The sequence below is a fragment of the Chaetura pelagica genome, unplaced genomic scaffold (genome assembly GCF_000747805.2).
Source record: "Chaetura pelagica isolate M959 unplaced genomic scaffold, ChaPel_1.0 scaffold105, whole genome shotgun sequence".
Taxonomy (NCBI): Eukaryota; Metazoa; Chordata; class Aves; order Apodiformes; family Apodidae; genus Chaetura; species Chaetura pelagica.
This window is the reverse complement of record NW_009953393.1, coordinates 2103978-2118328: the sequence shown is the minus strand read 5'-3', so window position 1 is coordinate 2118328 and position 14351 is coordinate 2103978. Positions and strand designations below refer to the sequence as shown.

At 39.7% G+C, this 14351-nt stretch overlaps 2 protein-coding genes across 2 annotated transcripts in view; one reads left to right on the top strand and one right to left on the bottom strand.

Moving 5' to 3' along the window:
* The first annotated feature begins 112 nt into the window (after nt 1-112).
* On the top strand, nt 113-12055 carry EXOSC8 (exosome component 8). Its single transcript, XM_009998369.1, has 11 exons — nt 113-123; nt 1404-1440; nt 2474-2537; nt 5258-5331; nt 5902-5947; nt 6968-7073; nt 7161-7206; nt 7454-7550; nt 8669-8789; nt 11266-11372; nt 11840-12055. Exons 1-11 carry the CDS (start codon nt 113-115, stop codon nt 11953-11955), a joined length of 825 nt encoding a protein of 274 aa, XP_009996671.1. The 3' UTR covers nt 11956-12055.
* A 352-nt stretch (nt 12056-12407) lies between these two features.
* The window catches only part of SUPT20H (suppressor of Ty 20 homolog (S. cerevisiae)), a 33122-nt gene continuing 31178 nt past the window's right edge, over nt 12408-14351 (bottom strand). The window contains 2 exon segments of the mRNA XM_009998368.1: nt 12408-12508; nt 14020-14125. Coding sequence (XP_009996670.1) covers nt 12408-12508; nt 14020-14125 — 207 coding nt within the window.

Below are 14351 nucleotides of genomic sequence, written 5' to 3'. Positions count from 1 at the left end.
GGGCAGGGAGCCCCGGCGTGTGCCGAGGGGGCTGAGCTTGTGGGGCCTGAACTCAGGGGTCGGTAAGGCCTTGAGCCGCTTACTAGGGTGGGCAGTGGAGGAGACAGAAGGGATGCGTCGTGGGTACGGGTGGAAATACGGTTCTGGATAAATACTGAGCGGGAAAGTCGTAGTGAGGGGTGGCCAAGCAGGGAGGCTCTGGCTCCATCCTCGGAGACAGGGTGGGTGTATGTGCTGTGTACGGAGCCGGTTTGGGTGAGGGGCTGGAGCCGGCACCCCCCCAACGCCTGCCAGGCCGAGCTGTCCCGCGGTTCCTGCGGCGTTAGAAGCAGAGCAGGAGCAGTTGGCACAGTAGGGAATTCCTGCTCCTTTTAGAATTGTAGAATGGTTTGGGTTGGAAGGGACCTTAAAAGGTCATGAAGGTCCAGCCCCCCTGCCGCAGGCAGGGACAGGTTTTGCTCGATCAGGTTGCTCAAAGCCCTGTCCAGCGTGGCCTTGCACACTTCCATAACTTCTCTGATCATCCTGTTCCTGTGTCCTTTCTTCTTCCAGATTTATGTTTTAAATGTGTGAAAGTAGGTTTAGCAAGTGCTCTTACATGAGTTGGAAGAGAACAGGCCACGTGTTATGGTTAAAAAGCAGTAGTACAGATGCAACATAGGGAAACAAATAGGGCTTACTTCATGCTTGACATCCTGAGTTGTGATACCTCTATTTGTTATTTTCCATATGGAAAACTTACCTTTTCCAGCTATCTTTTTTTGTGTGCTTTTTTTTTGACAAAACTAAAAAGCCTGTGTTCAAGTATTGATTATACTTTTACAAATATTTTTGTGTTCTGTGCATAAAATACTAATACACAAACACTGTAAGTAGTATAATTAATAATTAGTATTAATTATTTCTAAACTGAAGCACTACATGAAGCATATTTCTTAATTTATATTTTCTAAAGATTAAACAAATAAAAACATTTTTAGGCTAATTGTTTTAAACCATTTTGTGTCTGAATACAGTCCTTGAAATAACAAATATTTCAAACACTGATGAAATTACTCTCTCTACATTTCTTCATGAAACATTCTACACCATTGTATCAATAAACCTTTCTTCTGAATTAAAACTAACAGTCAAGATAATTGAGGTGAAAGCTAGTAGTTTGTGTTAGGTGTATGTGCAGGCAGGTTTCCTTGTAAGGAAGAAGCATTTTGGAAGTGAATGTAGGAAAACATCTTTTTATTAGATCAGTTTAGAGTTTGCTCATCTTTCTGAAACCATATTGCTAAGCAGCCTTGCTGGTCATCTTGATTATCCAATTTTTGTTGCTGAAAGTTAGTGCTTGCTTATCTTTTTTGCTTCCTCTTACTTGGGAGCTTGTATGTGAAATTCTCTATTTGTTTTAGAACGGTGGAACCATTGGAATATTACAGAAGATTTCTGGTGAGTAAAATACAAAATCCATGTATAAATTGCTGATAATAAATATTTTTTCTTGATTCTGCTTTTCTTACTCATCTGTATGGAAACCTGAAATGATAAGGGAAAAACAAAAACCTCATTGGGCAGGAGAAGAATGGTGATACCCTTCAGAACATCTGTCTGTGGCTTGATGCTGCAGCAGTTGTTTCCCTGTCCAGCAAGATAAGTAAATACTTCTCCTGACCTTGAAAGGCGCATCAGTTAAATTTAACCAAGATGGCGATGCAGGTTTATGTCCTGTACAAAATTATGTCAGACCAGGGTTTTAGATGCTACTGAAAAGAAACGCTAGAGAATATTGCTGCTAACCATGTGAAGGAAAAACACTGACCTTTTTGTACATTAATTTGGTCTACCCATAACTAAGGTAGTATTGACTTAGAAATGGGTCCTTTTTGGTTCTTGTAATTGAACCAAAAGTATCCCCTTCTGAGAAGCTTGAAATTATGATGAATAATAATTTAGATCTGTCATGGTGGTGAATTGGTGTAATTTCTAACTTAAGGTTCAGGTATTTTACATCTTCTGACTGGCAGTGTTTGAACGTTGCAGTGTTTTGGGGGAGATGTTTTGTTTATTTATTTATTTTTTCCTTGAGTTCTCTCTAATTTTAAGAGCTCCACTACATGGAGAGTAATTGCCTACAAAATATAAACAATAGAAACAGTAGAAACTCTCATTTTAAGGTATCAGTAAGCATTAATTCTTGGATGATACTCTGAATCTAGTCTGTAGCACTTACTCTTGAGACAATCACTCTCTTGTTATTTATTTTATAAATATAATAAAAAGGAGGTTCTTTGTGGGCTAGCAATCACAAGCTATGTATCAGTTGATGAAAAGCTCTCTACAGTGTGATCGAGTTTTCCCAGGCACTGTGTATTTCTACTAAAAATAAGAGAATGCTGCTTGATACGAACTCATATAGCATAAATATTGGTGTTTTCTTTAATAAAATAAGTTTTCTAATTCACACTTTGTAATTTTTGTTTAGAAAGAGAACTGTCGACCTGATGGAAGGGAGCTGGGTGAATTCCGGGCAACTACTGTCAACATAGGCAAGTGCTTATTTGGAATAATATTATTAATCATAGAATCACAGAATGGTTTGGGTTGGAAGGGACCTTAAAAATCACCTAGTTCCAACCCCCCTGCATGGGTACAAACATCTCCCACTAGACCAGGTTGCTCAAAGCCCATAAAACCCAGCCTTGAACACTTCCAGGAAAGAAGTATCCACATCCACAGCTTCCCTGGGCAACCTGTTCCAGTGTTTCACCACCCTCACAGGAGAAGTTTTCTTCCTAATGTCTGACCTAAATCTCCCTTCTTCAAGTTTTAATCCATTACCCCTTGTCCTCTCACTACACTTGCAGAATATCCCTCCCTGGCTTTCCTGTAGGCCCCTTCAGATACGGGAAGGCTGCTGTGAGGTTTTCCCAGAGCCTCGTCTTCTCCAGGCTGAGCAGTCCCAACTCTTGCATTTTGAAACAAGAAAGAGGAAGGATTTTTATTTATAGTTTCAACAAGCATTCAAGAGAATGCATGGTACAATAATATATTTGAACATTGTTATTCTGGGCTACTCCTGGTCTGATATGCACAGCACAATTCAAGTGGTTGTGGAAGCTTGTCTCAGGTTTCTAAGGTCAGCAGCACATGTTATAGATCCTGAAGACAGTCTCTAGGCATATACCGAGCAGCACAAAATTGATGCCCTGGCATCTTGGACACACTGACTCCAGGCTTCTGCAACTGTCTCAAGCAGAGGCAAGATATCTCTTATGCAGTGAGCAGCAGCACCTTACCTGCCTTTCTTACACGTAGTCATTTCTAAAAGTAAAATATGGGTTAGCATACCCCTGTGGAACAGTTGCTGATTTTTGCTCAGACTTGACACTGCAGGTCACTTCCATTTTACAACACAGACTTCTATTAGGTCTTGCTGTAAGTCAGCCAGAAGTTGGGCTAACAGTAATTGTCTAGGACTTCTGGTTTTAAAACCAGGTTTTAAACACCAGGGATCACTGTTGAGTCCAGTCCCATTCAACATCATCATTAATGATCTGGATGGTGGGGCAAAGGGTACCCTCAGCAGGTTTGCAGATGACACCAAACTGGGAGAAGCAGCAGATACACCAGAGGGTTTTGCTGCCGTCCAGAGGGTCCTCAGCAGGCTGGAGAGGGGCTGACAGGAACCTCACAACAAGGAGAAGCACAAAGTCCTGCATCTGGGAAGTGACAACAGCCACAGGCACCAGTAGGTGCTGGGGGCCACTCTACTGGAAGGCAGCTTGACAAAAATGGTCTAGGGCGACCTGGTGGACACAAGATTGAGCATGAGCCAGCAATGTGCCCTTGTTGCAAAAAAGGTTATTGTAATCTTGGGCTGCATTAGGCAAAGTATTGACTTCTCCTTTATTCAACTCTGGTGAGTCCACACCTGGAGTGCTTTGTCCAGTTCTGGGCTCCTCAGTACAAGAGAGACATGGATGTACGGGAGAGAGTCCAACAAAGGGCCACGGAGGTGATGAAGGGGCTGGAGCATCTCTCCTGTGAGGAACGGCTGACAGAGCTGGGACTGTGCAGCCTGGAGAAGAGAAGACAGGGAGAATCTGTGAATGTAAATAAATACCTCTAGGGAGAGGGTAAAGAAAACTGAGCCGGACTCTTTATTGGTGCCCAGTGACAGCACCATAGGCAATGAGCACAGACTGAAACACAGGAGGTTGCCTGTGAACATGAGCTATGCTAGATCTTGTCCTCACCAATGAGGAAGGGCTGATGAGAGATGTTTAGCTCAAGCGCAGCTGAGGTTGTAGCGACCACAAAATGGTGGAGTTCAAGATCCTTAGGGCAGCAAGGAGGGCTCATAGCAAGCTTACCAACCTTGACTTCAGAAGGGCAGATTTCAGCCTCTTCATGGATCTGCTCAAGAGAGTGTCAGAACAATATCCTGGAGGGTAGAGGGGCCCATGAAAGCTGGATGATATTTAAGGATCACCTTCTCCAGGCCCAAGAGCGTTGCATCCCAACTAAGAGGAAGTCAAGTAGAAACTCCAAGAGGCTGGTGCGGATGACTAAGCAGCTCCTAGAAAAGCTCGAACTGAAGAGGGAAGCATACAGAGGGTGGAAGCTAGGACAGGTATCCTGGGAGCATTACAGAGAGGTTGTTGAAACAGCTAGGGATCAGGTGAGGAGAGCCAGATCCCTGCTAGAATTAAGTCTTGCCAGGGATGTTAAGAACAATAAGAAAAGCTTCTTTAGGTATGTTGGGGAGAAAAGAACATCCAAGGAGAGTGTAGGCCCTCTCCTGAAGGAAATGGGAGAGGTAGCAACACAGGATATTGAGAAGGCTGAGGTTCTTAATGACTTCTTTGCTTCCGTCTTCTCTGGCAAGTGCTCCAACCTCAACACAAAGGCCACAGTAGGTGAAAGCAGAGACTGGGACAGTGAATTACCTCCCACCATAGGTGTAGAGGAGGTTTGTGAGCATCTAAAGAACCTGAAGGTGCATAAACCTGTGGGACCTGATGCGATTCACCCACGGGTCCTGAGGCAGCTGGTGGATGCGATTGCTAAGCCTCAAACGTTCTGTGTGTTTCTGTGTGATTGACTATTTAATAGATTATATTCCCATTCATTGGGATTTTGCTTAGCCTGTCCATAGTATGAAGTGATGGAAAGTAAATACTTTGTGAAAAGTGGATGGGAGTGAAGCCTCTTTGAATGGGGAAAAAAATAAGAAGATTTTACTGAACAGCACTTCTCTCTTCAGGATCAATTACAACTGCAGATGGTTCTGCCTTGGTGAAGTTGGGAAATACTACGGTGATTTGTGGTGTTAAAGCGGTAAGGCTGGTTTTTATTTTAACTTAGCTGTTGTCTTAACTTAGGCATTTGTGTTTAGGATGAATCCCCTGCAGAGTTACAATAAGATGCCAGTCAGACACAACTGCAGGCTTTTGCCTGCATTACTGTCAGGTGTGAAAGTTAATATGTGATTTAGTTGTCTAATCCTGCCTGTGTAGTCTGAGAACATGTATTTTTGTGGTGTATATTATGTATGGGGAAAGATATATACAAAAATAAAGTTTTTTTTATTTCTAGATAAAAGCTATATAATTGAGGAGTTACTGAATTTTGATCAATAAATGCATGGTAATTAGTTGGTTGGACTATTAAGTGCTTTGTAGTCTCAGCTTTGCTGCTGGCCTGCCATGAACTATGAGTCCAATCACTGCACAGCCCTGTATTGAGTTTTCCTGTAGGAAAGACAGAGACAGGGACTGATTTAAAATTGCTCCAGCAAATCTCATTGTAATGATAACTAGGAAAAAAATTACCAGTTGCGTATAGAATTGTTGGAAAAACTTTTTGTACCAAAACTTCAGCCCTTCATTTCTGTCTTCTTTTCCACAGGAACTTGCTGCACCCTCAGTAGATTCTGCTAATAAGGGATATATTGGTAAGCTTTTCAGTATGGATCTTACTCAGATCTTGTATTGCTTCAGCTAAAGGGCTGTAATGATGGGACAGATTGAGTGTATTGTGAAGTCTTCCTGAAATAATCAGTTTGGGTAAAATGGTATTATTTTCCTTAAAATCAGTTTCCAAATTGACATGTAGGAAGTGGTATTTCAGAAATTTCAGAATTCCCTCTTCTCTGCTTGTCAGTTTTCTATGTTAAACTACCTTCTTGTTCCTGATTCCAGGCCATGCTGAAAACTAACCTGCAGCAGAGGGAAGCATGTATGTTAAGAGGGGAAAGGTAGATTGTCTAGAAAAGATTGTGGCATGCAAGTTTGTGCAAAGACACATTAACTTTTGTCTTGAAATCCCATTAGGCAAAAAAACATAACTCTTAACCTGTTTATTTCTTGGAGAACTGTAGAACTCCCAGTGATACCTCCTCACTCCTGTTTGGAGTTTTCTTTTGAAATAAAATAATTCCATGCAACTGAGAGCTTAGACTAAATCCCATTTTATAAAGCATCTCTAAAGTATGTTGTTTCCAGGGAACTTGATTATGCTTAGGTTTGTTTTGTTTTTTCACAAATGTTTATGCATATTTTTGCTTCAAGTCTAAAGTATCAGGTTTTAATGGGTGATGTAAAGCAGACAGCATACCAGTAAAGTGAGACTGAAAATCAGGATGAAAATGCTGTTGCTTTGTGATCTACTTAAGAATGCTTAACACTTAAAAAGGAGTTTGTGTGCATTTATGATATTCATAGCAGGATTACAAACAGAAAATGTGATTCAGGAGTATGTGCTTCTCCATAGAATACATAGTTTCTGGGCACAGAGTGCTGTGAGTTCTGTGATACACGTAAATTTATTGTTGAGGGGAGAAGTAGGAAGACTTGATAAAAAAAAAATTCTTGGTCTTGCCTTTAATTTTCAGTATGTAGAATTAAGAATGTGTATTTTTTTTATTCATACTTCTACTTTCTTTAGTTTATGACTAATGACCCTTGCTACTTAGTTCCAAATGTAGAACTGCCATCCCTCTGTTCAACGAGGTTTCGGTCTGGACCACCTGGTGAAGAGGCTCAAGCAGCAAGCCAGTTCATTGCAGATGTGATTGAAAAGTAAGAATCATCTTAATGCATTTAAAATACAAAAAACTCTGCAAGCCAAATTACTATTTCCTGGTTTACACTCTCATTTTATTTTAGTTCACAGGTAATAGCAAAAGAAGATCTGTGTATTGCAAATGGCAAGGTAAGTTGTATCTCAAAATGGAGATGGACATACCAAAAAGAGCAGTGTTGAGATGTTAAAGAAGGTATTTGGGATTATAGGTTGTTTTGTTGTTGTTTTTAGTCTTCATAGCTTGATTTACATCTGAAGTATAAAAAATCATATGATAGAAATAAGTCTCTTTGTTCACGTGCCCAGCATTTTCTTAGATATTGTACCATTGTCTTAGCTGCTGTAATATCTCATCTGTGCAAACCTTTTTTCATAGCTTGCTTGGGTGCTATACTGTGATATCATATGTCTGGATTATGATGGAAATGTTTTGGATGCCAGTGCCTTTGCTTTGTTAGCAGCATTAAAAAATGGTAAGTCCTCTCTAGAGTAAGAGATGTGCTCTGATTAATGGTGCTTGGAGAAATAGATTAGTTTTGAGTCATGCTTAATAGGTAACTGATTCACAGTTCTTTAAGTCTGCTTTTTTCCTGACATTTGAATGCTAAATTCCGAAAATGCAAATATACAGTGGGAATCATAGAATCACAGAAAGGTTAGGGTTGAAAGGGACCTTAAAGATCATCTAGATCCAACCCCCTTGCATGGACAGGGACACCTCCCACTAGATCAGGTTGGATGGTATGGATGCTGTAGATATTGTAACACCTGAGGAATAGGATCTTTTTGTACATGTATTATTGCTCTCTTGTAAGACTAATAGCTTTTTTTCCTTGTGTTCTTCTCTGTCAGAGATCTGAATCTTTCAACAGTGGTTATAAACAAGTTTAATGGCTAGATCAGGGTGTTACATTGTTAATGTATTTTGTACAAGAATAAGTTGTTGGGGGTTTTGCTTATTTATCACAACAGAATATTTCTAGCTTAAACTTTGTAGCTTGAATTTCTAGCTTAATGCATTGTAGCTTGAAAAAATCCTGATTTCATGCATGAAACATATGGATTGGTTATTCACAGGTATGTGGGTTATAAATGCACATAGGAGGCAGTAAAAAGGGAAGCTTACAACAAGGCCTTCTTTCCTAACTGAATTTCTTGCCTTTGAATTCCTATAGCTACTTTGTTCTTGATTTTCTGTGTGGGTTTTCAGAGCAAGAGTTACCTGAAGATCAGATTGCACTGATTTTTGTATGTCCAGTAGGTTTCTTGGGGAAAAGTACTTTTCGTCAAGTATGACTCTAGAGGTAATTAATTCCATGGCATTTTGGAAGCAGACAGTGCTTCTGTGTTGGGAAGAATGTCAGCTTGAGGAAAAAGCTTTCTCAAATAGGTAGTTCTAAGCTACATACTTCCTTGAATTCATGACATTTTTTGTCAGAACACAAGTAATGTAGCTGAAACTCTGGTCTGTTTTCAGTGGCTTACCAATATGGTAAAAGAACAGCTTAAATACGTCAATAGTCTTGCATGTCTCTCAGCCTACTAAAGCCCGCAATGTCTAATATTAGGCTATTGTTTTTCCTCTCTTCAGTGCATTTGCCAACGGTTACTATAAATGAAGAAACTGGTTCATCAGACGTTAATTTCAAACAGAAGAATCCTTTGATTATCAGAAACCATCCAGTCACCACATCATTTGCTATATTTGATGAGTAAGTTCGTAACTGTTTTGTACTTAAAAAAACAACTGTATGTAAAAGAACTGAAAGACAGAGGATGCTGCCAGGGATGTTCCTGCTCATTTCACCCACTTCTGCTAGTGAGGAATGTGCAGTCCCAGGCAGTGCTGTTTCACTTGGTCTTAACTTCACAGCCTGTCTTGTTGTACTGACCCGTAGTTCTGTGATACAAATGAGTAGGTAGAACAAAACAGTCTGTCCAACTTCCTCCTGTGACTTAAAGCAGAGCTGGCTCCCAGCCTGAAAGATATGCTTAGAAGTATGGGACTAGGTATTGATTTACATTTTTGCAGTATCTTTGAGACGGGAGAATGTTTCCAATACAATTGATGTATGACTGATATAACAGAGTAACTGAAAACATAATTACCCAAGATGAAGTACGACCAGCATTCATAAGTCATTATTCATGTAGGTAAAGAGTCTGATTATAACAACTCAGTCCCATCTGATCACTTGATGCCTTACCTGAAATTGTTTTTTGGCTCTTCATTATTCCAAGTATGTTAAGTATGTGTTCTGCTTTTAAGAAATGCAGTTAATTATGGTGGTATCCATTTGAAAAGTAGAAAATGACAAATGAGATGATGTTTACTGTGCTATGAATCTGATCTAAGATTTTGGTCTATTCAGAGACATCACGGGTATATGGCACATTAATCTGTATTCACAGAAATTATTAGTAGGCCCTTTCATTCAAATAGGAGATGTGGAGGAGGGAGCACTAAACTCAACTGTTGACCAAGTGATTTCTGAAATGAATCAAAGCACAAAGTCATTGGTACCACAGAGGGCTTCTGTTACTTGCTTTAATACCAGTTCTTGTGGGTTTGAATTTTGACATAGACTGGAAGCGAGACAATTTGCATGAGAGACAAACAGTTGTCAGTAGGATATGACTGCACACAAATGACACATATTACCAATAGACAAAAACGTTGCCTTTGGAATAAGGCTTTGAGTGACAGTCTGTTGGGCTCTGTTCCCTTCACTGAAACAGACTGTTGCATCAAACAAGTTACTTAAGTCTCTGTTTAGTTCCTAACAACTAAACATTGTGGGTGAGTGTGCCTGTGTATGCCTGGATTGTGTGCTTTGGCTTTTGTTTTGTTTTAAAATCAGGTTTACTTACATACCTTGGCTTCCAGAGACATTTTTCGTCTATGTCAGACCCTTCTTAACTAAAACTTGTGGGTTGCTGGATAGTGTGGCCATGGGTGAGGAGTACAGGTGCAGAGCACTGTGCAGCTCCATAGCTGTGGAGTCAAGCTGCACACAGTATGATGCACCAGACTCTTTGTGTGTGTGTGTGTGGACCCTGTGTCATGGAAAGGGCCGATGCTGCACCATGCATGAAGGTAGAATTAATAAAGCAGTAATTTTGAGTAGCATAGGTAAAGACTGATGTTTTCATTACATGATTGCTATCAAATGGCAATCTGAAACTGTTGGTGAAGTTTTACATTACCCAGAAAACCTTCAGTTATACATATGAGTTCAAATTGAAAAATTGTTACTGTTCCATCTATTTTGTGTAGTCAGTTCTTGCAGCCCTGCTGCTGACTTCCCCCCACACACTGGAAACATCCCTGAGCACAGGGGTGCCCCAGCTGCTAAGCTGAGTTTGATTACAGCAGTACTACATTTAACAGTGTAAACTGAGGCTTCATGAAAACTTCAGCTAACCTTTCCTGTCACGATACCTGCACTTTGGCCAAATATTGGCAACTGTAGTGCATTTTTTATTATTATTTTAAAGACACTAAAGCTGAACAGTGGTTGTTTGGCTTCTTAAGCTTTTCTTGTGGAAAGTTGGCTTCTAGTTTAGATCCCTTTTTTTTTTTTTCTTTTTCTACTAGCTTGCTCTATTTTCAACTTACTAAATGGTTCAAATATAACAACATGGAATCCCTTTTCATGATCTGCATCACATAATGTACAGCAGCTTATTTTGGCTGCCTTTGGGAACCCAATAAATTCACTTTTGAACTCTTCCCAGCCTGAGTGGTGCCAGAGCTTCGGGGAATTTACCATTGGAAGCGAGTTCTGCCTCATGGTCTCCTTAGAGATTAGTGCAGCCTACATCTACACTAAACCAGTGCCATTTTCTTTGTGTAACTATGAAATAAGTGACTGCATATTGCAAATAGTGGTTTAATGGCATTTTCCTGCAATACGTGGATGTCAGTAATAGATTAAACTTAGGCAGAAAGCTGTATTTTGAACAGGTAGTATTGTTACGGACATATGCACTTGTATAGGTGGAGTCTGCCACTTAATTTTTTTTTCTCTTTATTGTAAATTTGTGCATTTTGATAAGAAAACTGGTAAGGTTGAGCACTAAACTCACGTATAAATATTTTGTAGGACTACAGTAAAATTAATGTTTACTTTGCAATGTTAGTGGTGCAATATACACTAAGGTGTTTGCATGTTTTTCTTTCACAAGCACATTACTCATTGTTGATCCAACTGCCGAAGAAGAAGACTTAGCAACTGGAACAGTAACTGTTGTAACTGACGATGAAGGCAGACTATGTTCTGTCCATAAACCAGGTACTTCCAAGTTTATTGCACAGGAACCTATGGAGATTATAATCTTTTCTTGATCTAGATGTTGCATAGCTGCTTTTATCTGTGACATTCATGTGCTTTAAGATAAGAGCCTGTATTGCTTGTGTATTTATGAAATGACTTGCTCTTGAAATTAATTTTGAAAAAGGTGGCATGACTGAAGTTGTAGGTCCCTATGATCATTGTGTCCAGTTGATACAGTCTATTCTAAGTTAAAAAAAAAAAAAGTCACAGCTTGACCTGCATAAAGCAAAGGACAGATTCTGGGCCTGTCTCCTTTATACCTCAAGTTTGTTTCTGTTTTCTTTGCCTGAGGCTAGTACAGGCCAGGTGAAAGTCACTGGTCATGAGAATTACTGTTTTATGTAATAGTCTCATTTGGAAGACACATTTAAACATACTTAACTGAAGTTTAACTAGGAAGTCAAAATGTTCCCTTTGATTTGTAGGTGGAAGTCCTCTTACAGGAGCCAAGCTTCAGGACTGTATCACCAGAGCAATTACAAGGCACAAAGAAGTAAAGAAGCTGATAGAAAAAGTAATAAAAAGTATAAAGCCCAAGTAAAAAGACGAGATCTTTTCGAAAATGGATTTATAAAAATTGTATTTGTTACAGCGTTCACAAACCTTTTATACTAAATAAACAAATACCAATACTACATTTACAAAGTCCATTTTTTTCTAAAATGTTTGTCACCCTTATACTATGTACAGTGCTGCTGAGTGGTAAAAAATAAAAGATAAAGTTCTGTTAAAAAAGTGACTTAAGGAAACCAGACCCTAGCTGCTTTAATAGATGAAGTCTCTAGATTCTGCAGGGCTGGCATCCAACAACAGTTCTATTTCAGTGTCAAGTCAATTTCATTTTCCCACCAGTCATGTAAAACACTGATTTGTTTTGAAACTTTCTGGTTTTAAATCTGAAAAAAAATCCCCTTTAAATCAGGTTTTTAGTTGGGTAGGCGGGGGGAAAACAAGTCTCAGGATTTTGGAGGGGCTGGTGTGCCTCTTTTCCTTTTACTTTTTGAGTGGCTGCCTGAACGCTGTTGATGACGCAGGTGAGCTGCTTGTACTGCTGCCGCTGCCATAGCCATTTGATGCTGCAAGAATCGCAACTGCTGCCGTGAAGAAGGGGAAGAGAAAGCTTATTAGTGTTGATGATAAAGTTCTGTTTCATATCAGGAAGAATGAAAGGCAAAGGAAAAAAATGAAAAGAAAAAAAATGCAGAAGCACCAGGTCGACAAAAGGAATACACCATGTACTGGGGCAGTGAGTTACAGTCAAGCAGCACCAGTGGCACAGAAGCCTGCTGAGGGCATGTCTGACATTGTACGCAAATACTTGGGACATCTTTGGTTCTTTGCCCCTTCTCTCCATTGCAGTAACTGCAGTAACTCAGCAACTTCAGTGAATGTTTGGGTTATGGGGTACATTTCGAACAATACCTTTTCAGTGTGTGCACCTGTGTGTATTTTCTGTATGTATCAGAGAGGAGACTGTGTGCTGAAAAAAAATTAAAGTATTTTCAAAAAGCATCTGAATGACTGAAAGCTAAAGGAATGCTTTGCCAGAGCTGTTGCTGCCATGTACTAACTGTAGCAGTGCTATATCTGAACTTACAGATGCTTACATTTATGCTGTTTTGAAATCTACTGGCACCTGGCAGAGCTTATTTAGGTATGTGCCACAAGCACTCCTTGAATGTTAGCAAATCAGGAAGGTGGATGGCTTAAATAAATAAAAATAAATTCAGTGCTCCAAGCTGTGAAAACCACAGATTCCAAATGTTTCATGATATAGTTTGCCAAAATTAAAGGCTTTTTTATTTGTGAGACCGTAAAGATGTTATTTTTTTAAAAAAAAGTCAAAGGGCAAGATTTTTGGTTTTGGAGCCAAGAATTCTACTTTTAAATTTTTAAAATTTTATTTTTTAAACACAGTCAGAGTGAAGTTGCTGGATTACTTGTATCTGTTGCTGCTGCTGCTGCAAGGCTTGTTGCTGTTGCTGTTGTAAGGCAGAAGAGAGCTGGAGTCTCTGCTGAGGAAGGCTTTGCCCAGGTCTGTTCACAGCAGAGCCAAGCTGAGACAACACTAAGAGGAGAAGGGGAAAGCAGGCAGGTCAAAGAGGTCAGGTCGAGTTTGTCAGGGTTGGGGAAGGAAGGCAAAGGAATAGAGTAACAGAAAAGGGGGATCGACAGAATTAGTTTCAGAATCAAATTGGGAACAGCGCAGAATAAAGTCTACATGATATACATACTTTGTTAGTTAGAACATAATTAGATTATGACGTGCTTGTGGAGACACAAAGAGGTTTCTCATACTAGATGTTTAGCACACAGTTAAACATTCCTTAATGAAGTTTGGCATGGAAATTCCCTGTATTTTCTTTTTGCATTAAGTGTAACTAATTTTCATGTGGTTGTACCAATTTACTACACTTAACTGCCAAGCAAAGCAGAAAAAGTGCATGCTTTGAAAGTCCAGGATTTCTTGTGTAATTCATGTGCTGATAATAAATAGCAAATTATTCTGATCTAACATAAGGATTCTTTAAGACCAAACTTCATTTCAGCGTGAATTTAACAAGGTACACACTTCACTACAAAAGGAGACTCAGCAAGCACATACCTGTTGCTTGAGGTTGCATAAAATTCCCTACTCCAGTCAGGTTAATTACGGCAGCTTGTTGGGCAGATAATGCCTGATCTTGATTGGATGGACCTTGGTCAGACCCCTAGCAAAAATGAAAAGCTTGATCCTTACTACCAAACTTTGGTATCAATGAATAAGTAAATAAAGCCAGAGTGAAGGCAAACTTCTGAAGTGCCATTTAAAAACATTTAATTCTGTATCTTCCAGTGCATGTAGACACAGGCTATATAGTGTAGTCACTGGTAAGTAGAACAACGTTGATGGTGAATGCCCCAGAACAGCTCTGTTTTGGCAGAAAGGGTATTATG